Source organism: Diplotaxodon limnothrissa, linkage group LG4, assembly GCF_057381915.1.
Source record: "Diplotaxodon limnothrissa isolate DT_005_m linkage group LG4, D_limnothrissa_male_GT1.1, whole genome shotgun sequence".
NCBI lineage: Eukaryota > Metazoa > Chordata > Actinopteri > Cichliformes > Cichlidae > Diplotaxodon > Diplotaxodon limnothrissa.
Window position 1 is genome coordinate 24,699,877 of NC_140599.1, and position 25,600 is coordinate 24,725,476.

The following is a 25,600-nucleotide window of genomic DNA, read 5'->3' on the forward strand; positions in this document are numbered from 1 at the left end:
CTTCTGCAGCAGCACTTAGTTGGTAGAGTCAGAATTTGGTGTAAACAACATGAAAGCATGGATCCATCCTGCTTTGCATCAAAGGTTCAGACTGATGGTGGTGGTGCTATGATGTGGGGGATATTTTCTTGGCACACTTTGGGCCCCTTACTACCAAGTAAGTTTAAATACCACAGCCTACCTAAGTATTGTTGCTGACCATGTCCATCCCTTTATGAGCACAGTGTACACATCCTCTAAGCTTCCAGCAGGATAATGTGCCAAAGATTTCTTGAACATATCAAAGAGTTTGCTGTATGCAGCAACTATGTGATTCTCTCATGTTAATAAGGATGCCAATCTCTGAGGAATGTTTCCAGCACCTTGTTTAATCTATGCCATGAAGAATTAAGGCAGTTTTAAAGGCAAGCAGAGGGTCAAAGCCAGCAAAGTGGCTGGGGAGTGTGCAGAATTACCGTAGATGGATTCGATTGCCCAGCAAAAGTGACAGCGACTCTGATGCTTCAGGATTACGACAAGACATGTCAGATTATTTGCATCATCCTTCATCCATTAGAAACAGGCCTGAGAGATGAGATGTTCCCACACTGTTTTATTGTTGTTTGTCAGATTTTATTTTTCATTATCAATGCAGTATTCCTGTCAGGCATCTATGACCATATTTAGGTAACAGATGGGTTATGGGTGAGTGGACAGGACTTTTGGTCAGGTCTTGATGGGACGAAGTTAGACGGAGAATGAAAACTTTGAGCGTGACTTGATGTAGGGAAAAGAAGGAAAAGTGGAAAGGGCACATTTGAATTGGGGAACACAAGTGTAATACTGCAGTGCTTGTGCTCAAAAAAAGGGAGAAGAAGAAGGTATTAGATTATTCTGTTATTATATGTTACCTTATATATGTAATCAAAGTAGTTGAATTAGAATACTGCTGTAGATCACATTATACCCTTTAATATAGAGTGTGTGAGCTGTATGTAGTTTAGTTCTCATTATACTTTTGAGTTAACAGAACATATTCACATATTAGTTCATTAGATAAATGTGCATCACTCTGTATCCTTGATCTGCTGGGAATGTGTTACACTGTTTTCTTGACATGCTTAATTGTTGAATCATGAAGAGAAGGTTGTAAGCAGGAGACTCTGTGTCTAAAGACAGGGGAGATAGATAGACCACATTCCACACCCCCACCTTACAGAAAGCAGAGAAACAACTGCCGAGGTCATAACTTAGGCGCTGTAACAGAGAAAAAAATGTGATGTTTTGGCTTTTACGACTAGCTGGGGGCCACTAGAGACTATAAAAAGCTGAGCAACCCGTCACCATTTTGAGACATGTGCCTGACCCTCTGGTAGCATCTCTCCCGTCCGGACGTTGTAATGCTCTGACTGTTGAATTGTATGGAAATAAATGATTGTTGATTGAGCATTTATACACCGAGTATTGTCCTTCCTTCAGCCCAAAGATTCAAAGAATTGGGAGATTTCAACAAAGGACAAGAGGGCAGTGAATGAGATCAGAACAAAACTGACAGACAGATTGACTCATCAGACAAGCATGTCGCATTCACTGCCAGGCTGCATGGCAGTGGCCCTGATGCAGTTTCAGAACAAATTAATCCACGCAGATAAGGCTGCCTTCTTCTCACTAATGATATCTTACTGCTATTTAGGATAATCACGTTGATTTCCTTATTGTTCTCTTACTAAGATGATTCTCACAGGTACTGCCTATTTCTTATTATTGTAATTATTAAAGTACTATAATTGTTTCACAGCTTTTCTTTTACTGCCCCCATGAAATATAGAGCGTCTTCTATCTATGGGGATGTAGTTTAGCTGAGATATTACTTATATTTTGAGGCTATAATCTTAAAATATAAATAGACTTCATGTAGTATAATCAGAATAACTTGAAGCACCATTGGTTAATATTGGATATTTCTACCATGGTAGATGCATTATTCTAGAAATGCATCAGTTGGTTGCAACATCTAGTTGATGGATGGTTGTTGAATTTGGTCTAGAAGTTTACAGAATTCATTAGAGTGCAATACTTTGACAATAAATTACATTTTGATACCTAGAAGTTGAATTGTAATGGCTATGCGATCCAAACTTTTCATCGTCTTAGCTCTAGCGAGATCAGAATTTCAGCTTTTACAAAATAACTTACATTTTAAAAAGACTAATGGCGTTCCCATTTACTCTCAGCTGTGCTCATTTCCAAATGTTAGCATGCCCTGTACTCTAAGAGAACGCAGTGGACATTAGAAAGGGGGAAAAAACACATTTTCTACCCGTGTTGTCATGAGCATGTTACCATGGTGACATTCATTTTGAGTTCAAAGCAATTCTGCGCTTCTCAGAGCTGCTAGCATGACTTTATGCTGTTATATTTAAAATGGGTCAAATGACTATGAAAGATGTCACATGACAAACAGTTATGCTAAGGTCTGCACGGTGTCAGCTCAATGTTTGGGATTTTTCTGCCACTCAACTTTCGTTTTTTAAGATCTGAGATGATGTGCTTTGATTATTTTCTTAAAAATCAGCTGCCTTTAGCACAGCAGTTGGATTTAACATGAAAGGCAACACATCGAAAGAGGGAAGCAGTTCTTCGGTGCGCACGCTTTTCCTTAGCCACGCCACAAATGCACTAAAGGACAATTCAGAGCATCAAGCTAAATGGGCCATTTCACCGGGTGTTCAAATCAACCTTGTACGCTTTCACACTCAGCTGAACCCCTGCTCGGCATTTGTTTTCGCACCAAATTATATTGGTAATTATCCATCATTCCAGGGTAATATACAGCCAACCATCTTTGTGCTTTGGAATATGTATGACGAATTGGATGCCAAGACTGGTTATGAGTGTGCAGCTCATTTCGAGACTGAATTCGTGGTGACAGCATTTGAATTTACAGAAATGATATGGAAATTTTTAGATCATGAAATTCAGATAGATAGATAGATAGATTAGCGATCAGTGGAAGTGAGCAAAAACACAGATGGAGGATAGTGAGATGGTGGGGAAGAACATAGACAGAGTGACACAAAGGTAGCACTGGATGACTCACACTCTTCTCTCATTCTCTTCATCTCTCTCCAGTCTGGATTAAAATAAAAGAGGCCCAGCAGCCCCAGCCTGCAGAGAGGGAGTTGTGCGCTCCATCTCAGAGATAGGGTGATGTGCTAAAAATACCACTCCTTGTGTGGGCTTCTTGGGGAGGAAGGAGGGGGGGCAAAAGAATGGGGAGGGAGGTTTATGGATTTGGTGGTATAGTACGCTAGTGATATCACTACTTTCCACAGTCCAGCCCTATCGCATTTCAAGCTCGTCTTTTCTTTTGATCTGTGCTCTATAATGTTCACTAATTGCGCCTTGTAAAAGCACTTTTCCACTTTCGAGGAACGCTGGTCAGTGCAATTAAAATCTAGTTCATTACGCCAGAGTCTGCTAGAAACTGCTTTTATCTTGCTGACCCCCATTCCTTCTGCGAATCACCCCCCCCCCCCTACTGCTCACGTCTCTCCTTTGAGAAACTCCATTAAACATCAAAAGTGAATCAATATCAATTTATTGCTCTCGCTGTTGCGTACACACCAGTTTCTCTTCCTGTCGAGGAGTTGCTCTCACAGCTCCCAATTCATCTGGATTTTCAGTAGCGGGAAACTAAACAGGACACCAAATGAACACGTCTCACCATCTGTCATCTCTCAGGATGGTTCTCCTCGTCAGCTGATCCATCTGTTTAGCTCGGCTTCAGTCTCTACAACAGCAGAGAGGAGCAGAAGTAAAGCGGAGCTTCGTTACACGAACATACACGGAGCTTGCTAAACGGAACAATCCTCATTAAGTGAACCGCTATGGTTCCCCGCCCCGATATTCGGAAATTAAAATGTTAGAAACAGAGCTGCAGAGTGGGATTCAAAAAATACTTACCTTTCACACCTAACAGCCTCTGGGATCTCAGAAGGGATTTGCATATGAAAGCGTAGGGATCTCCGTGGAGGACGGAGGATGAGGAGTGAAGAAAGGAGGACAAGTCAGGAGACAGGAGGGGTTTCTGGTTGAGCTGGGTGTACAAAACTCTGTTGTAATTATTCATTGTGCACACAACCAGAGTGAGAAAGGATATCGATAGGACGAGGCACTTATAAGTAACAAAGAGCTGTTTGGTCAATCGGTGATAACCCCCTTGCCCTTAGTTACGCAGTAATGTATGCTGAAGACATCAGAAAAACAGCAGTCATCTATATTGTGCAGTAAGAACACTGTTTTTTGCTTTCTTTGATTTTACTCTGCATAAGAGACTGCTATTTTTACTGTCAGCACGAAGCGTTATGCTTTAATGGTCTTTTGGCTGACTTCGTCTAGCTCGTTGCATACAAAGACCCCCAGGACATCAGAGCAGAAATTCAATCTAAACCTACAGAGAAGTGAAGGAGCGATATTGATGTACAAATATGCAAATACCACTGACTGGCTAAGTCATTAATCTGACCCCGGTCCAAGCAAGCATGTGTTTCAGTTTCTGATGACAGACTGAAGGCAGGAAGGCCACGAAACAAGCATGAAATGAAGATGGCCACAGTACAGGCCTGGCAGCACATGGCGTCAAAACTCACAACCAAATAGCAAATATAATAATAACCTATTATAACTCTTTAAATAACTTCCTGTACCCTGAAATATGGAGTTTCATTTTGATATACAGTTAGGATACAGTTCCAATATTTTTAATCTGATGTTTATGTTAATGTCCTGATATTAAAGCAGAGAGGCAGAATAACTTCATAGTTTCAAATCAAATTAATGTGTACACTGAGCAAAGGAGCATGTTTTCTGATTTTGTGTGTTGTGCTGTTGGCTGCATCACAAATTCTCAAGCGGAAGGCGACAAAATGGGCTAGTCTCCACCTGGAGACGAGAGACTCCTGTGAGTTTTCAGGAGTTCAGAGATCTGATGATGTAAAGTGACAGATGCCTCTGGTGGGTTTCGAAGAATACAAAGTGTAAGGCAACCCACAGAGCAGCAGAACCCAGATTCCTCAGGTGAAAGAAAATACTCAAAGCTTTGTACGTGAACCCCTCAATCCCAGTGGAATTTATTTTGCACAGTGCATTAATAGATTAAGAGGGCAGGCAGTGGCTGTCCTTTCACAAAGTGAAGGGCCTGTTGCTTTGCGGAATAAATGCTGATTATCCTGTCTAGTGTAGCTCATAAAATAAATCCCTTTCCTGTGGCATTTGCCAGGTGTGTGATTGCGGCCAGTCCCTCTGGGTTCTTCTTGAAAGGCCTGTGTTGTGCGCACTTTCAGAGGCTGAAGCCAGCTCTGTGTTCGGCCGCCTGGAGTTGGGTTGCGATCCTGTGGGCAGGATAATCTGCTGTAATCTTTGGCTCTCTGATCTGACCACAGCAGAATAGAGCTGGACGGGTGGGATAGACTACCGAGGGAGTGGACAGCAGACATGGCAGGGTTGAAGGAGATGAGAGCCACTGTACTGTAAAAAAACCCAAAACAAAACAGAGATACCAACCAAGCACAAAAATAAACATGCTGTTTATAGCTTAGAAGTTCAGTATATAGTATTTTCATGCATTAAACACCTTTTGAGTGACAATGTGTTAATGGATTGCAATATCAATATTGATATTAATGAGTGTGACAATCCAAGTACCTCAACGCCTCTCTCCTGCACCAACAAGGAGCAACAAGCTCCCCAGCTTAGCACAGTCCACTAACCACTTGCTTCTATTGACTCCTGCACATCAATAATAATAAGCCTAAAGCACCAACTTCACATAAGAGGACTGAATCTGCCATTAATTACTGCTAGTGACATGTTACTAAGGAAGCAAACCCAGCCCTGTAAGACCTGGGCATCCAGTTTTAACAAGGGGTCTGGATTTTGAACAGGGTTAGAAACCTGCTGCCTGCTTTTTAGGATAAAAAAATGTCATTAACACTAAAAAAAGATTGCTGATAGTACAATTAAGATGCTTAACCCCTTGTGTTTTGATCCAAAAACACTAAAGATTCTTACCACAGACTCCTCAGTTTGAGCTAGAATGATCACAGAACAGTTTCTTAAACTCACCATTTAAAAATTCTGGATGCAATGTGTCTCAGAGTGGGATCACTCGAGGACCTCGTCCTTCTAGCTTCTCGTCTCTGTGTCAAGTTTGTGTCTCATAGTCTGGGTCTCTGTGTTCATTACTTCCTGTCTTATTTTGATGGTCTCTCATTCACTGTGTGTTGCAGTCTATTTAATCTCCTTTGTCTAGTTACCCCTGATTTGTTCCAGCTGTGTCCCACCTGTTGTCGATCCTCTCATTGTCCTGTGTGTGTATTCATGTCTTCAGTCTCCCTCTGTTCTGTCACGTTGTCGTTGTCTCCCCTCTAGCTGTGTGTGTTTCTGCTCGTGTTTTCTCCTGGTAATACTTCTCCAGAGATGGTTTGTTCCTGGCTTAAGTTTTCTTACATTTTTTGTGAGTCTTCAGCAATAAAGCAGTTTTTTTAATTTTTACATTGTTCTCAGTGAGTCCTGTTCCTGGCGCACAGCAAGCCCCGAGAAGGCATTTGCATTTGAGGTTTTTCTCAAACATGTTCTGCCCTGTGCTGAAATTACAGTTCAGCAGTGGTAGTGTGTTGCAAGTCCTCTGGCAGTCTATAAAAGACCTGTCTACCTGCAGAGAGTGTCTGCTGTTGATGGAGGTGGTGTACAAAGTATGTGGTAAAACCGGTCTGTGGGCTACTCTTCCTTCTGTTGTTGTTCGCCTGTCAGCCAGTCGAAGAAGAAGAGCAAAGTTACAACGTACGAAGAGCTGAAGCGAAATTGTTTAAAAACAATAAAAAGACTCAACTGCAGCTGCTGTCTGTGGCTTTCATATCATATTTTTTGATCTTTGATTTATCTGCACTTCTGCCAATCCTGATGAACTCTGCTGTCACTCCCCTCTAGCAACACTAACAGCAATCCAGTGACACACAGTGGCATTCACATCCAGCAACGTGTGGCTGGGATTTTAGACAACAGGGTGAAAACACCTCTCCGTATGCTGTTTGTAGGGAAATACATACGCAAATGGACACAACTGCATTACCATAAATTACGCATTATGTGCATGGTGTGCCTGATGGTTGTCAGTGAAAACATTCCTCACTGCTGAGAATGAATTTTCACACATCGCAGTGGACGCTCCAAGCATTAATCCTAGTCTCAAAGAAGTCAGTATACCCGGCAAGGCTTCCAGTGTTCCAGCTTCCATACATTTCTACTAGCTAATGTTGCTTCCCAAAGCCCTTAAGCTTGAACTTAATTCTGTCTAAATAAAGCTGCTAAATTATGCACTGTTAAATTATGTCCAAAAGCTATTTGAGCTATAATTTTAAATGTGAACAGAAATACATAATACAATTAGAAAATATGAGCTGTGCAAAGGCATCACATGCCTCTGGAAGATATACAGCTGATGTGACCAGTATGGTAGGGTTAATATTAGCAGAACATTTAATTCATGGAGGAACCTTTTCTTGGTTTAGGGCATCAAAAACTGAACTTTAGTTGTCTTTCTTTAGGGTAATTTTAGGTAATGCTATTGTTGCTTAAAAGGACAAAGCCTTTTAGCCTCTGTGTGAAAAACTGAATGCAAATTTACTCACTAAGCTAATCTCTCAGACTGTTGCTAATATATGCATAAACTACTGCAGACGAAACTTCAGATTACATCTCTTTTGGGCTCTTGGGGCCTCTCGCTGTTACAGCAAGTGGTTTACTAACCCATCCTTCTCTGTAAAATTCCACTCATGATCTCATCCTCTGCATGTGTTCAGCTTAGAGAAATAGAAACGTTCCAGCCCTCTGTTTACCACCATTAGTGGGTCACTCTGACCTGTAAGCTTAAACTATCTCCCTCCCCTTACAAAACATCTCCCATCAAAAGGCCACAGGTGGTTTTTTTCTGTCTTTCATTATGTCCGAAGCCAAGAATGTCGGCATAAAAAAACCCAAAAACGGTCAGACGCTAAAACCCAAACAGAGAACACACAAAAGACACAAAATTTCAGACTTGATGTAAAATCTCATGCACAGAACACTCTGCGTGTGGTAAGATGAAATGCAACAGTCATCAAATATGAGTATTATACAAGAAGTAGAAGTTTGATAATATTAAATTATTGTGAATTTAAACTCAAGAGAGCTTTAAATACTCCAGTGTCTAATCTAATCTATTATTATCTTGCAAACACGCTGATTAATTAATGATTCTCGAATTGGTAATTATTATGTTTTCCACTAATAATATGTCAAATATTTGTATGATATATTTAAAAAATTCTAAACATTATGTTATCAATATATAGAACTCCTTCACTCTGCATAACTATCTAATCTAGTCTCTTAAATTGGACAATTTACTGCTTTATTGCTACTTTAATGCTAGCAAAATTATATTTGTTTAGATATGCAAAATGGCAGTTAACATGGTGCATGCTAAAGTGTGTATTTTTGGTCAATTTTAGCTTACAATGAATGAACTAGTGGTAAAAAGAAAGAACAATTACTAATTACTCAGGTTTTATAGGATTAATAGGCTGCCTGGTATAACTTATCTGCCTCTAACAGCTTCATCCAATCAGTCACTGTCAAACCCGACTGTTTGACAGCGTTTCCAGGTGTATGCTAGCTGTAACTTTGGAATGCACGCAAGCTGGAAATGGAGATTATTTGCCTTCAAATGGGGCTATAGCATTGCCAACTTCCAGCAACCACTCGCAACCAGTCGGGAAATAGTAATCTTTTTTCTTTTTCCCTCATGACCAGTGGTTGCCAGGCTGACCAGCATAGGCCTGTATGACTTGACCCTTATTTGCTTGCTCATACGTTTTCACCATGACTGGCAAACGTGCAAGGTGACAGACAAGTTACCGTAATGTAATAAAAACCTTCAATGAAAAAAAAAACCCTAAGCAACAGGATCGTGACAGCAGCCGACGTAAAACCTTTAACAAGAGCTTCAAGTAGAAACCAAAGCTGTTGAAAAGTAGCAGCAAACAACCATTCAGTCATGCTGAAATGTACTTATCTGGTTTACTTTTGGTCATAGGGCGCCATGTAATGAGTGTGGTTTTTCTCACAATGTGGAGTCCAGCATTACTGGTGAAATGTGGAACTCTTGAAAAGTGAAAGCGTGGGGGTAGGGGCTGAAGTGGATCTGAATTTTCGTCAGGGGTTAGCACTGTTTTGATTTTTATTGTAGAAAATTTCTGTGACTCATCTCTAATGCATGGATGAAAAGACTCAATAATGCCTTCTGAATGCAGATGGGTTGTTTTTTGTTTTTTTTTAGCTGGATAAGGAATGAGATTTCTGGAAAGATTTAAATCAGCATGAATGGATGCTGGCTGGTATGCTAATAAGGTGGCAATGTTTCTTAACGAACATAATTTGATGAGTTTAATGAGCGTTCAGCTGCCAGGTCACAACGAATCAAGACGCTTAAATATCTGATTATAAGTTCTGAAATCGTTATGATTGTAACAACGGGAGACTTGATTTAATTATTGAATTAGTGATGACACATTAGCAGATTTCAGCAAATTCGGGGGATTTTAGAGGGTGCCTCCTGACCAGACAGTTACTGCACCATAAGCAGTCTTCTCGCATCTCCGTCTAACTGATTATTACTGTGTCCTGCCCTTTTTTTCCCTTTTCCATCTATGCCATTGCATTACTCTCACCCCAGCTCTGTGAAGCTCCAGTGACCAAATGCCCTTTTGTTGTCCATGTGGCTTGGCTCCAGCACTTTCCCTTCAGAGCGCTTGCCTCTTGCGCATTCTACTGTAAATGTCGGCATTAAAATGTAAGGAGTCATGAGCGTGCCTCTATCTCTCTTCTTATCTGGTGTTTGCCTGAGAACACAAAGGGCAAGCTGAGGCAAGCGGAGATGGCAAGCCTGCTCTGGACATGTCATTTGAGATGTGTCAGTTACGGGCACGCTGCCCTAAAAGCTTTGCCCCAGCCTGAGACTGCTTCGTAATAAAAAGGCCTAATGTGCTCGATAGATCCGCTGATGATTCAACAGCAGCAATAAGAGTACAGCTGTGATTACATGGTCAGCCTATAAAAGTAGCAGCCTTTCCCAATTTGCAAGTCCTCACTCCTCTTCCCTTCAACTGGCCTGACTGCCGCCCCCACAGTGGTAGCAATCAGCCAGGTGCTAAATGCCTGGGTGAGGCACAGCTCATGGGTGGGTGGGTGCGTGCGTGGAGGGGGGAATGTTGTGGAGGGGAGGCTGAAATTGCACGTGGAAATAAGCATCTGTGCTTGCTTGGGAGAGGAGGAAGCGGGGGCAGGAAATAACTGTCATTCTCCACTAAGGCTGAGAGTACAGACTGAAGAGAGAAAGGCTGACGGACTCACACAGGTTAATCATTAACTCGCTGAGCTGAAGAAAATTAAGAAAAAGGATTGTTGGGGCGGGGTTTGGAGTATATCGTTTCTTTTTTACAGTCGTTTAAATGGATGAGTGTTGCTTCATCCCTTCAGAGAGGTCTGATTAACCGCAGTGCACAGTGTGATGGGGAGAAAGCAGAGCTGACACCAACCAGGCTGTTGGGAAAACGCTGATATGGCAGCAGGCTGCCCCTGCCAGGGGCTTCCTCGTGATGACTGTTAATGAATAATCGATAGCAAGCGACGTTCAATGGAGGGAGTGTATGTAAATCTCCTCTACGCTCTCATATGGACTTATAGGTTTAATTAAACTAATCGCTGTATTGACTTAGGGCTCCATAGCCCTTTGAAGCCTGCTGTAGTAATGACATGAAACCAGGCTTCCCCTTTTGTTGCAGAAATGTATGCAGTGAAGAGACTAAATGAAGTGCTGCTGCAGCACAGTCCAATTTTCGTGGTTCTCTCTGCACACATGGACTCTTTGTAAGAAAAGGCACAGCTGTAATTTAATAAGCAAATAGAGATGCATTAATACCTGTGCATAAGACTTCTCAGTGTAAATACAATGCAGCTTGATGTTATAGGGTTAGTGAGCATGCAGGAAATTAGCTTTATTTTCCAAGTCACTGACTGACTACATCTCTCAGTCATGCAAATCAAACCGCATTGTTAACACATATCTATAACCATAGGCGTGCGTCACAGAGCCCCAGTCATTCACAGAGGGAAGCATTCAGGTAGCTATATGAGAGACAGCAGCTTTAATCACGACAGAGATGGTTTGCTATCGGCATTAGAAGGGACTCTGTTGGCACAAATCCCCCCTTCCCCCTGAAACCTCTGATCATCATGTCATTGTCTGCAGCAATACACTCCAGGGACTCAGCTTTCACATAATGAAACCAAGAGAGCTGCCCACAGCCCGGCTTATAATCACCCATATGTGTGCGTGTCCGTGTGTGTATGTGCGTGCAACTAGTTCGCCTTTTTATAGTGTTGATTGAAAACAAAAGAGTTTCAGCATTAACGCTCTTCTGTGTGTGTGCTTAAGCATATCATCAGGGTGTGTTTTTGCCAGTATGTGCTCACGCGCGTGTGTGTAACAACCACGGGTGTGCATGAGTCACTTTGAGAGGTTTCACCAGCTATTATCGAGCTGGGACTTGGTATTTAAAAGGAGATAGAATAATTGTCTCTTCATCAGCTCTCCAGAGATTACAACAGTAACTGTCAAGTGAATTTGAATTCTTGACATTTTCCCAAAGTCTGGCTGTGAAAGGCACTGTTCAAACAGGATGTATGCAAGGCCTTTTCATAAGTGACTTTCCAAGATGAGCTCCACCATCCATGCCGAGTGCATCACAAACAAACGGTAGTTGCTCTCTCCGCCAGGAAGAGAAGTGAGGGAAAAGATAGATTCAGAGGAAAAAGTAAACCAATGAACGCAGAAGGCAAGAGGCGAGAAGGAAACGGCTCGACGAGGCATCTTATCTTCGGCGTGTTTTTCGCCGTGCTCAGGCTTTAAGCCGCCTGCTGAAAGGTGGAACACTGAATTCATGCAGCAGGTTTTGCTTGGGCTCTTTTTGTTTTTTTCCCGAAGCTGCTGTTGCAGAAAAAGGCTGAAGGAAAAACAGATACCATTCACAAGTCATCTCATTTATGCTCTCATTCGGTATGTGCGCAGTGTATATTCAAATTGTGACACAGAGTTTGAATAGCTTTCTTCTTTTTGTCTTCTCACTGCTGACACACACAAAATCAAACACACACACCCACAAACACACACAAATGTAGGTTTGTATCAGCATGCACACAGACTTCTACAATTTGAAATATTTGTATCCCAAACAGGGACAAAAGGTTAGTCCTACAACCAAAAACAGGAAGTGTTTGGATTACATTTTCCACTTAGACAAGCAGAAATTAAGAATTGTATTTAGTAAACAATCAGCAGTATGAGAGCCTCTAAAACATCAACTGTATTAATGATTCTTTATACTGCAGAAGCAGAACAACCTGCAGCACAGACATAAAAAATTAACAGGCGTTTCTGTCGCACGAATATGTGAACTGTTCCCAAATATATATATATATACCGCCACAAAATGCAATGTTTTATCACAGCTGCCTTAAATTACCTTATCAGTAATTGTTCCTACAATGGTTAATTCACCAGGATGTTCAAGCTTTTTCCAGTTAAAATTGTCATTTTTAATGCTTAAATATAATTATTGTTGTCATCCATGACATTTCAAATTTGCAAAAAAGCAGAAAAAATCTATTTTTTTTAATTAAGATGCTAAATTACAGTTAATTAATTGCATTCCTGAACAGAAATTAATTGTCATTTTTAACTTAATTTTAGTGGTTAAATGTTATGCTTCATTAATTTCTCAGTGAATACAGTGTGCCGCCTCAAATTTGGGTATAAAAAAGTTAATTTGGTAACTTCCTGAAAGTTACCTTAAGTTTTTGACAGACTTTTAAAATATTTTTCTTGTTTTATGATAGTTGATATAATAAACTAATTCCAAAAAAAATATAAAGTCACTGGTGGGAAACATTCATGGCAGTAGTTAATCTTCCAGGAGTGGAGTTCACACAAAATTCCCTCCAAGGTTAGACGACACAGAGAAGATGCAAAAACACCCGAGACCTACAACTACGACTCTACAGTCAAATTTCAGCAGCATCCTAAACGTTAAAGTTAATGACAGTTCACTTTGAAAAAGACAGAAACAAGTATGACTCATTGGGAGGATCCAGGAGAAATCCTGTTTTCTGTAAAAAAAGAACAGAAGAACGCAACTTAAATTTGCAAAGCTGCATCTCGACAAACCCAAACCCTTCTGGAGCAACGTCATTTGGACAGAGTAGACCAAAGTGATGCACAGCACCATGTTTGGAGAAAGCCAAACACAGTACGTCAGCATAACCACCACGTACCAACTGTCAGCACAGTGGTGGAGGGGTGATGATCTGAGTTTGTTTTGCAGCCACACGACCTCGGCACCTTGCATCAAATCGACCATAAACTCCTTTGTGCACCAAAGCATTCTGGAATTCCATGTGAGGCCATCTGTCCAGCTAATGTTTAATGGAAACTAGATCGTGCAGCGGGACAGTGAGCTCGTGCACGGCAGCAAATCGGCAACAAAAATGAAAAGTTAAGGTGATGAAATAGTCAAGTCAACGTCCAGACATTAACCATGCTAAGAAAGCTGTGGAGAGACCTTAAGAGAGCTCTGCACCAACTAATGCGCACAAACCTCAATGATATGGCCCAACATTGCGAAAGATGAGTTGCAAAAAAATTCTTCCACAACGACGTGAGTGACTCATAAAGTCATACAGAAAATGATTACTTCATGTTATTCCTGGGGTGCACTTTTTTCACACGGCTACAAGTTATTTACACAGTTTGATTTTTGTAACTTCAGTAACTATGCCATCATGGAGTATTACACAGCGCTGGTCAGTGTAAAACAATAAACACTGTGGTTATTACCAAGACATTTTGGTACAGTATCTAAATAAATTGCACACACTCTTTCTCTATTCAAAGGAAATTGCTAAATTTCCAGCAGTGTTGTTGCCAAATGCCATTTTGGTAATTTCAGGGTTAATCAGTTAGTCACAATGCTATTAATCAATGCCTCCTGGTATGAAAGTAACAAATAACACCTCAGGAACAGTGCTGACAGCTAACCTGACACCTGCAGTGCTTCAGTGGCTCCAACTTAGTTTTAATAAACACTACAGAGACTTGTTTCATCATTTTTAGTGGCGTGTTAAAAAAAAACCCAACAACCACAAAAAAAGAGCAGCACTCTTCACACACAAAAATTCAGCTTGGGGCTGTCTACTATTATTATCTACAATGCCATCACTGAATTAGATGTGGTTGACCTATGCACCTTGTCTGAAAGCTATTTCATGGTCTAATTGTTGCTCATAGAGAATATTATGCTAGAACCGTGTCTGTTCCCATCTAAAGGCCACAGAAAGTGCTGCTGGTGAAGGTTGTTGATGTCAAAATACAAAATGTTTTGGGCGCAAACCTTGCACGCTCTTTTAGTAGATCGTGTAAACATTTACACAGGGGTATGAGTCAACCCATTTTCCCCTGATTTTTTCTCCCCCCCCTCTCTCTCTCTTTTCTCCTCCTCTCTTTTTTGGGCTGTTTGTATCTCCTCTTCAAATCCTCATTACACAGGCTCTGCGTGTTTCTCTATTCTCTCGCCTGTGGTCTGTTACTCGTACTGATCAGCCTTCCTGTTGCTGCAGAGGAAGTGTGAGCAGAGAGATAAGGATAGTGAGAGCACATGCTTTCATCAGGGAGGTGGGAGGGGGGAGAAAAACTTAGACGAGAGGGCAAAAGGCTGGCTAATTAGGAAATTAGCAGTTGGTGCATTAGCGGCAGGGATGTCTTAAGAGTTGTGAACGTGAGAGCAACAGCAACGTGGAGACCAGGAGGGGACGGAGGTCCGGTTTGGGTCAGCCTGTATGGGAATCAGAGTTGATGTGGTGAAACATCAGAAGAGCTCTCTGTGAGGCTGTCAGGGGTGAGGAACACACAAACCCGCTCAAGCAAGGATTAAAAAGACCCAAATTAATCCAGGGAACAAACTGAGGATGCAAGAAGGGGGAACTGGATTTAAGGTATCCAGGGCATGAGGAGCACATCACAGGATACGCATGTTGATGAAATTTGACTCCTCCAGTGTGAGACGTGTGCAAGAGCAGGACTAAAGGGAGGATCAGGCCTTGTTATTAGACCTCGCTCTGGATTGAGGACAGTTTGCAGCACATACGTCAGGTGCTTTGTTTTTTTCTGCCTGAGTACTCACTGAAAAGTGGATGAGGGGGACTGCGTGGGAGGGAGACGGCCACAGAGAGCAAGACAGCCAGTTGTAAGTGGAGGCTGGGGGAGTTTTCCTTCGCCTGTCAGCTCCAGCAGGGCCAGCAATGAGTCAGAAGAAGCTGACACGACAGCTGACATTGTGGGAGAGTAGTGAGGGTCCACCTCCGGTGCCCCCGCTCACCTCACCCGTGTCGCCAGGGGATCAGTCTCGGGGACACGGAGGAGGCTCTGCTCTGTTTCGGCGCTTGAAACTAAACCGCAGTATTCAGGAGCGCAGACGCTCATCTCACTGTGTTTACAGGTACAGTTGTGCACCAAGACACTGATCTTTTAATGTCCTGGTCGTGACTAAGCAATCTTTGTTCATTAAAAATAAAAAGAAAGAAAGAAAAAGAGAAAAATATGCAGAAGTTATGTGTAACAGTTATGCCTTAGTTCAGGTGCGGCGTGACCATTTCAACGTTTGTCCAATATGACTGTAATGCAGCTCACTAAAGTGGATTTCAGAGCAAATTATTCCATGCACACACTGTTAAACCATTAGTCAGATGGATTAGATTTGGAGAAGTGCTGAATTCAGAATGCTGAAGTCTCATAATTACTCTGAAAGTCTGCAGGAAAAAAAAAAACAGGCATTAGCACATGCAGCTTGCAGAGAGTCCCCATGGCAGACATTTCTTATGTCTTCTTCATTACTGAGGAAACATGTTTAATGATAATTTGATCTGCTGCCATATCCTCAAAGCCTTCTGGGGCAAGGAGTGCCTCCTAATTGGCCAATTTATAAGTAAATTCCAAAAATATCACACTTCATGCTTAATTTTAGAAATTGAACTGAAGGGCGTTCACAACTGTGTTGACAACAAAAGTTTGGGAAGTTTAGGAGACGTGGAGAGGTGCTGAGGAGATAAAAGTGATCCTATATCAAAAATAGATGCTGCGTCTGCTGCTGTTGCTGCAGTGCAATGCGCCTACATATCTGTCCTTGTCATCCCAACATTTAAACGCAGGTAAATATATATGAGGAATCCTGTGGCTGTTTAGGTGTGTAACAAACATAATAAATCCAGCAGTATACCTTTCGCACATGCTGTCAGATAAATTGGTGTCTGTCTGCACTGCTGCCTGTCCATCTTTTTCTTGTTACATAATGCCAAACTCTGAAACCCTGTTGAATCAATACTGACTTTGGTTCTGTGTTGCAAGATCTAATCTTGCTTTCATCTCAAAAAGAAAAAAAAAATGCCAGAGGAATTTTGCTGACGTTTGCTGGAGACTAAAGGTTTGTGACTGAAGGTGGTTTGGGGGAAAAAGAGGGGAGTGTAATCTGAGCAGTATGTTGTTGTGCCCCCTTGGGTTAAGCTCATCTGGGTTACGCTCTGAATTTTGAGGAGAAGGGAATTAATTGTTGATTTGCAGAGCTGTAAAAGGCAATAACAAAGTTATCATCAATTTATTTGGTACTTTGGCAAAAGATGGCGAAAGCTGTAGTTTATCCAATGGGCACCTCAAAGCTGCCTCCTAGAGCGAGAAAATCCCCACAGAGTCCCGTATTGAAATATCAAACATCTTTACTGCCTGGCATGAAATGGGTTTGCTCTCTGTAGCAAGTACCAACCTATAAATAAAACTTATAATGTCAATACACAAACAGGCTTTAAAGATCTCAACCATAGAGGCCTAATGCAATAGCATCATTGTAAAATTCAGGAAAGCAATGCTGAGCTTGAGAGAGAATTTTATTAATAATATTTTCCTTTTAAAGGTTGACTTTTGAAAGCGTAATTGGTCTCGCCCCCGATTTAGTTAATGTATGATTTAAAATTCAGCAGCATAGAAATGTAAAACAACATTTGGTCAGTCGTCTTTCACAGTTAAAGGTCCTCAAATTTGGAATATTCTGGAAATAAAGACATTGAGTGCTTTGAAAATTTTAATGCACAAGATAAAACTATGGCTTAAACAAAATAACTTTTTTTTTTTTTTTTGATGAAATGGGTCTCCTGTAATTCTTAGCTCTTGCTCTTACAAGTTTGCAGTTGCCATTGTTTTTGCTATTTGGTGTACTGTTTGAGTCTATATTTGTATTGATATGCTGTGTCTTAAAAGCTTGAGGACAATTATTATTGGTGCTATGTACATCACACCTGATGCGTTTTATTTGAATGCTGGGGAGGATTTTTTCATATATATTAATCACTAAACTTGACAAGCTGATGGAAACACAGCAGGAGGTATCTGGCAGCACACTTTTCCTCTGCTAATTCGAACCAGCCCTCTTCAACAGGTTTGTGTTTTGGTACCTTTTGGAGCGTTTTTAATGGAATTATCTGTCATACATTATGGCTTGCTCTGCGGTTGACTGAGCAACAGACCATCCAAGATATCTGTGCTCGTGCTTTTAGTCAGCAAAATCCAATATTTTATGTGTTAGCTCTAATTAGCAGCAGTGTCTGAGCTGTGCACCGGTGCAGTGTCAGAGTGGAGCTTGTTAGCATTAGCTAAAAAGTTAGCAATCCACCCCTTTTGTCCACATAGAGTATGGGCACTTCAGGTTGTAAAAATTCCAACATAGCGGCAAAACGCTAACACAGAGGCATCAAAATTGGGCTTCACAAAACCATAGGTGAAGTTGCGGCACATGTGTCTATTTTTTTTTTTCCAAACCCATTTAAAAAGTATTTAGGATTTTTTTCCTGGCTTTCACTCTTCTTCTTCTTCTTTCCTGCCTTTGTTGGAACATTTCTACTTATTGCAACATATTATCAGATCAGTGGATATAGGTCATTCCATTGTTAGGATAGAGTATTGCCTCACCCGCATTTTCTCATGTGCATCCTTATGTGTGTTGCACAACAATCAAGAAAAGGGGGGCAGAAAAAGTCACAGAAAAACTTCTTCCCAGCATTGCTACATGTCTAAAGGCCACAGGGGGACTTCAGTTTGAGTGTCCTTAATCGACCAGTAGTTTGTTTTAACGTCAGATCTGTAGCAAAATCAACATTCTCAATCAGTCATGCCTCCAGATAGAGAGAAAGCGTTGGCCCAGAGAGAATGTGCGGTTGATGTGGCTCGTTTTCCTCACTTAAACACAATGCTCTCTGAGAAGTGACATGTCAGTAAAGTGTAATTCTTGGAGAAACCCTGTGGCAGCCTGCCAGTCCAGCTGAACCACAGAGTTACAGCTGCATGCATTCATGCCGCAAAGTGTCACATCGCTTTCTTCAACTTTCACTCCAAAAAAAAGGAGAGAAACACTGCAAGAGGCTGAGCTGCATCATCACTCGTGTCTGGGCATTCAGGGTTATCTCGATAATGTTTATCCACACTGTGAAATAAGAAAGGCGGCAACAGAAACCTGCAAAAATGGAACTCATCTAAAACCCTTGTACTTTCTCTTTTCTCTCTCACTCTGCAGCTTTGATTCAGAAAATGGTCCCTCGCCAGGCCGCAGTCCCATGGATTCGCAGGCGAGTCCTGGGTTGGTGCTCCACCCCTCTTTTCCCCAGAGCCAGCGCAGGGAATCCTTCCTGTACCGCTCAGACTCAGACTACGACACGTCCCCCAAAACCATGTCACGCAACTCCTCCATCAACAGTGAGGGGTAAGCACGGAGCCATCGTTTGGATCCATCATGTTGAGGACAGGATGGAAACATGTTTTTTTTAAACCCACAGTGTCCACTCACGCACATCACAGTAACTACACATTATCCCAATCAACACAGCATTGGGAATGGGATTGTAATTATGCATCCATTATGCTAATGAAATCATGATGAATCCTCATAATATTGACTGTTGTGCTCTGTTTCCTGGTCTGTTTTTCAGTAAGCTTAAAAAACCTCAAACCTTTCATGTGTTTCAGGGATTTTTTTTCCTGTTTAGATCCACACAGGTCTTTGTAAACATCCAGCTCACAGATACAGCCTCTCATATAAACACAAACACAGAGCACCGCAGCAGCCACAACCACTCATATTCTTCTCATTCTCTGCTTTTTGTTTTCACCTTTGGTCCTGCAGGCATACAGAAGACATGATCGTCACCCCTTTCGCTCAGGTACGTATTCCCTGTGCACCTCATCTGACATGTTTAATTGCTGTAAATGGCTCAAAAAGGCAGCTAATTAGTGCAGTGAACTTGTCCTCCCCCCCTCCCACACCTCCCTGCTTCCTCCCTTCCTCTTTCCTCCTCCCTCCTCCTCCTTTCCCTCCCACACTGTCCATCCATCCCCCAGGTGTTGGCCAGCCTACGAACTGTAAGAAGCAACTTCACCATCCTCGCCAATGTCACAACACCCACTAACAAGTCAGTATCATGCTGTCAAACACCCCTTCCCCCCCCCCACTTAACTTGTCACGACTGCCTGCTTCGTTTGCAGTGTGTGTACACAAATGTCTCGGTTTCCTTGATCCCATGGGGAAACACTTTAGTCATCATGATTAACCAGTTTATGATGACCAGACAATGCTCAAGGAATATGTGATGTGCATTATTTGGCATATTTCCAGCAAGCTTTAGCTGAAGACTGAGTGCAGAGAGCTCAGTGCCTCAGGTGTATGTCCCTGACTCTGTGCCCAGACGATGGAGACAGTCAATAACACTAAAATTATTCTCCCTTGTAATGCAGTAGACAGAAGGAGCTCGAGCTGGCAGGCTTTGAGTTCCACGTCAATATGATATATAAAGCAATGCGCCACTGAATTATCAGCATCTATAATTACACGGCGGTGTACCCTTGCCGTACGATTACAAAAACCACAAAAGCCTTTTGAGAAGAAAGCCGAACTCAGGCTTTGTCTTTAGTCATTTTTAGACTCTTTCATTTTTGAAGTGAAACAAGAGACTTTGTGTGCACTATTAAAACAAGCACCTTGCCGTGTTATTGAGTACCAGATGAAATGTTAATATTCACTCCTCCGCTTGTCTAGTGTTTGTGGGCATATAGACGAAAAAACATCAATACAAATTCTTATATCTCCTGTCTGAGCCCTTTTTTAAAAACCATATATTGCCATGTTGCATGAGTGTTGAACCCCAGCAGGGGGCAGCAGAGGGCAGTTCTCAGACTGATGTAATGCTGTCTTTGTCCACAGGAGGTCACCAGTAACAAGCCAACCCACTGTTCCCCAAGCTACACTCTCTGGTATGTTGTTAGCTAATTAAAACTCTGTCCAGCGAGTTTCCTTTAAGGACACGCCAAGGCTCCCACTCTCCCCTAATGACCGCAGAACATCACATAATATTATGTGGCTATTACTGAGGAAATGTTTAATCAACTGCACTGCGCAGACTTTAGGAAATTGGGTGGATCTTAATTATAAGGCTTAAGCTATTATGGCTATATGGGTTAATAAAATGTTGAATTTAATCACTTCTTGCATGCAGATGTACAAAGTGCATGTAAGAATAGCTTCATTTAAACTGAAACTTTTAGTTTTTATAGGATTCTTTGAAAAAAATGTGGAGCCAGGAGGTTGCAAGACCGCCATTGCCGTGGGTTGTGAAATAGATATGAAAAATAAGTGTTCAACAAATACTATTTTTGCAGTTTTTATTTTATTAATAAAACTGGTATTTTCTCTTTTTGTATTAAAAAGCTTAATCCTGATTTAAAATGTCAGAATGATACATGACATTATCAGCACAGTGATGTTGCTTCACTAGACTATTTTTCACTAATCTCAGCTTTTTAGGTTAATTATGATTCAGTACTGTGCAGTGCATGTCATCTTTGAGCCAAGGTGGAAGACAGAAAGTGCGATCACTAGAATGTGACCCAGATCTCCATGCACACATGCTCTTTTCACACTTCCTGCCCATTTATACTTTGACTATGTGTGGTGTGTGCCCCTGCCAGAAGAGACATACCAGCAGATGGCTCGGGAAACTCTGGAGGAGCTGGACTGGTGTCTGGACCAGCTGGAAACCATTCAGACCCACCGCTCAGTCAGCGAGATGGCGTCCAATAAGGTGGGCACCTGTTCGCACACAAATATGTTCAGCTTCACCTTCACTGTTCGCCTATCTCGGCGTAAGCGCCCTGCTGAGATAATGAGCAACATATAAACTGATCCACAAGGCTTTTCCAGCCTCCTCCAGTGCCTGTCACATGTGACCTTCACACATATTCACACAATATTGCTCAGCACATGACTCATCAGCTGGAGTATTCATGTGCCACTTAAAAAAGTGATCATTTGCAGTAATTCTGGGTTTATTTGCAGTCCTGTGGTATTCATAAATAACTGATGTGGAGTCCTGTGTTCAGCTAGTGCTTTCCTTTTTGGTTGGTATACTGAAAAGCTGGGGGGGAAACAACTCTAGTGGTTGGTGTGGTTGTAAGCAGTATTGAATTTTGGTGCATTTTTGCATTAGTATGTTTATAATTCATATGTGTGCACATGGGCAGGATTCTTACAGATGCATGCACTTTTGTTTGTGCGGGCACAGGAAGAGAGAGAGAGCGGTAGAGAAGGGTGGGATGTGACGGTTTGTGGGTGGGAAGGACAAGGGAAGGGGGTGGGGGGGGGGGGTGGATAGGTCCTGATGCTGATGTCTCTGCTGTAACCTTGGTTGCTACCGAACAGCAGCAGGGTCTGCCCTTCCCTTTTTTGTCATTGGCTTCCCACTCTGACCACAAGCCATGTGGCTTAGGCAACAACCAATGAAGCACAGGCAATGCTCCTTTAATAGTGCTCTGTCTTAAAGAGACAGCATCCTGTGCCTTGTTGATTTTATTCCAGAAATTCTTCCCATGCTTCACCTCTGTGTTAATAATTAGCAGCGTTCTTTGTGCTTGTAATCAGGCTTGTGATGAAAAGAGCGAGGGAAAAAAGAACACAGTGATGAATGAAGGGACATAGTTTATGTGTCAGTGCACATACAATGCACAGAGAGAGAGAGGAAGACTCTTGGTGAAAACGTAGTCTCTGTGAATATGTCGCGGCGTCTTAGAAGGTGCAAATAAGACATCCTCCACGCTGCCAACATGGAGGTGCACACATGAATATTCCCACACAGTCTCTCACTCACACTCACACCCTCACTCACACACATATTTCCGACAGACGTACATGCTGTCTTGTTGCACATGCGCTGTCGGCATCTGAATAGAGGCGAGCGCAGACACTCACACACATGCACGCGCCTGCAGCCACACTGCCTGATTAGCTTGCGAGAGCTGTCTACAGCATCCAGGGAAATGGCGCAAGAGGCAGAGCATTTGAGGAGAAGCGGCAGCCTAAAGCAGCGGGATTAGACCTCTGGCATTTTGGCCAGCTGCTGCACGGATTGACTGGGAGCAGAGGACTGTGCTGCGGAGGTATCAGGAGGCAGCCGGACTGCCTCTGCTCTGACTGTGTGTTACTGGGATCGGTGTGAGACGGCACAGACGGGCTGATGCACCGGTAGGATTGGGCCGGGCCTCTGGATCCGTACTGTGGGGGAGGGGCAGCCGACGCAGAGAGGGAGACTGTTTTTCCAGACCACAGCTCTGGTTTGATTCTTCAACCTGACTGTCTGCTACAGGCCTGCCTGCATCCCATTCTGTCCCCCTCTCTTTCTCTCCAGTCTTGCTGTTCTCTTGCTGTCATCAGTTGTTTGCCCGTTCTCCCTTCCCTGGTCCTCCTGCTATCCAGGCTCCCTTTGCATCCACTATTTGAAACCTCAGTCATCTTTCTCTCCTCCCGTCATCATCTCTCCATTGCCCTCACCTTTTTTTTTTTCATTAGTGTTTGTGAAGCAGCCCAGCTCTCGTGACATTGTTTTTTTTTTTCTTTACATTTCTCTTACATTGCCACTCATTTCCACCATTCGCTGCTGTCTTTGCCCTTCAGACGGTCCATCGCTCCCTGTCTCCCGCCTCCCCTGCCTCCATCTTTACTCTTTCGGCTCCCATCCACCTTTACCCAGCACTGACTATATATTTGGGTCAGCCTGCTCAGCAAATGGGATGAGATGTAGTCTCCACAGCAGCCGGATCCAGGGGGCTCCTGGTTTGCCCTCATCTTTGGACCACACTGAGGCTGGAGCCTGACTCAGGAGTGACTGGGTGGCCTGCTTTGGGGTATTGCATGTAGGCAAGGACAATCTGCACCAGCAGCCCCTGCCCTCACCCCCTTCCCCTGTTCCTTTGACCCCTTCTTGGGGCAGCCGTCACTCTGGAGTGTCCCGGCTTGACTGGCTGTGGCCTCTCCCCACACACCCTGACGACGCCCTCATGCCACTGGGGGACTCGCAGCACCTCTACCCCACTCCACTACCGAACCTCCTGCCGGTGCCATCGACCAAAACCCCCAGTCACCCTCAACATGGGTGTGGTGGAGGCCATTGACCCAGCGCCGTCCCCCTGCCCCTCGCCTGTACCAGGGGGCTACAGGCTGCCCCGCTCCTCCAGCTACAGTCCCTTGCAGGGGAGGGCAGGGGCAGAGCTGGACCTCGATGCAGCTGCTGGAGGAGTTCTGGAGGGGGGTGGGACAGCAGCAGAGCGCAGGACACCCTTAGTGGACCTCTTCTGTGAGACCTGCTCCAAGCCCTGGCTCATCGGTTGGTGGGACCAGGTAGGGCTCGGGGAACTTGCAGAAAACAAACAAGGCCTGGCGGTGGCCATCTTGGATGGATGCTGTGAACTCTACAAGTGTTATGCATGCATTAACAACTCATCTGTTAGCTAGCCCTCATTATGTGTCTTTTTTAAAAATTCACCAGTTGTTGCGTCATCTTGTGAATATATTGAGCTTATAAGGGAAAATCTTAAAAGGTGCTACATTAGATTTGTTTTATGTGGACTCCATGTGGTGCTGGAAGACTTTCTGGGTCTGGCAGGGACTTCATTTCAAACAGTAAGTCAGAATGCTGGCCAGTATATTCCTGTAGATAATTTACATGAAACTACTCAGCAGGAACAGTGATAGGGGAACAGAATTTATTAACTCTGCCCAGTGTTTCTACACTGCAGCAGAACTGTAAACAAAAAGACAATAATATCAGTCTCATTCTTCATCCCCCTATAACCTGTCTACATCCGTGTCCTGTGAGAGTACACCGAGCTGCTTATAATCTGAGAAATAGCCTTGGGACTTTATGAAGTAGTCCAGCAGTTTTTACTGCAGGTACGATGCAGTGTCACATAATGGCCATTTCTATCCTTCACACCTGCGTCCCACATCCCTCTCTCTGGCTCTCTCCTGCTACCCCGAAGCTGGCCTCAATACAGACTAAAAGAAGGCAAGCATGCTGTCAGTGAAGGAGAAGCTTATTGTCTTGGTTCTGTGTAGATGCTTAATCCCCCTTTTGGTTATTTAACCCTCTGACTCTATGTAAATTTATACATTTTCACAGGTTTTTATTAATAAATGAAATTTGTAGACTTGTATGTGATGGGATATCTCGACACTTAATAAAAAGAAAAAGAATAAGGATTATAGGATTTACTTGATATCTCTGTATCACTAAGTACAGGTTATACTTTGGAGCACTTCCACGTGTTTTATTCATGACGGTTAGACAAGATATATGCCTGATATATACCTTACATATGCAGGTGTGTGAGCCCACAGTCATGTCTGAACAGTGTTTGCATGTTTGCTTCATTAGTCTGTATCAGAGGAAGAGTGTTGTTTGTCCTGGCACTCGGACTGGCACTGTAGAAGTGTTGGTTGGCAGCTATGACTCAGCGTTACAGCATTAGGGAAGGAAAGAACCAAAGAGCGGGAGAGAGGAGGTTTGGGCTGAGCCTGCTTGCCTAAGTGTGCCACTGGGCTTCACTGGCCTTCCTGGCTGCTGATGGCTGATTCTGCCTGATTGCTCCTACAATTTATTGTTACAATTAGCTATTTGCCTGGCTTATTATGTAAGAGGTGACAGGCCAGGAAATGATGGGAAAATGGGAGATAACTATGGGGATAAGAGTGAGAGATGGGGGGGTGTTGCACAAAATAAAACGGAAGGAAAACAAAGAGGAGCTTGTGACAGAGAAGGATTTGGGAGCTCAAGGGAGGTAATGGAGAATGCTGTTTACCTCTAGGGGGAGGGAGGAGCAGTTTTAAGTAACAGAGAGCTGTAGCGAGGAGCAGAGGCAGAGGAGGAGAGGGTTGACCTTGGTAAAGGTCAGAGACACCTGCCTACTCCCTCAGATTGTCACCCAAGAAGCCACCGCTCTCACATCAAGCTGAAGGACTGACTGTGAGGAGGCAGTTGCCATGGCAACTGCTCGGGTTGCCATGGAGATTGTTATGTGTGAAAGATCAGTCAGTGGGACACAGACTGA

General features: G+C 43.0%; 1 protein-coding gene across 2 annotated transcripts in view; it reads left to right on the forward strand.

The window, feature by feature from the left end:
* The window catches only part of pde4a (phosphodiesterase 4A, cAMP-specific), a 45,570-nt gene that overhangs the window by 13,001 nt on the left and 6,969 nt on the right, over positions 1-25,600 (forward strand). Inside the window, exons 1-6 of one of the 2 annotated variants that reach the window (XM_085352639.1) lie at positions 15,433-15,629; positions 18,747-18,932; positions 19,353-19,389; positions 19,568-19,638; positions 20,427-20,476; positions 21,191-21,303. In XM_085352639.1, the coding sequence (XP_085208765.1) occupies positions 15,433-15,629; positions 18,747-18,932; positions 19,353-19,389; positions 19,568-19,638; positions 20,427-20,476; positions 21,191-21,303 (654 nt within the window). Of the gene's footprint in view, positions 1-15,432; positions 15,630-18,746; positions 18,933-19,352; positions 19,390-19,567; positions 19,639-20,426; positions 20,477-21,190; positions 21,304-25,600 lie in introns of those variants that run through there. The other variant, XM_085352638.1, reaches the window with a different exon arrangement.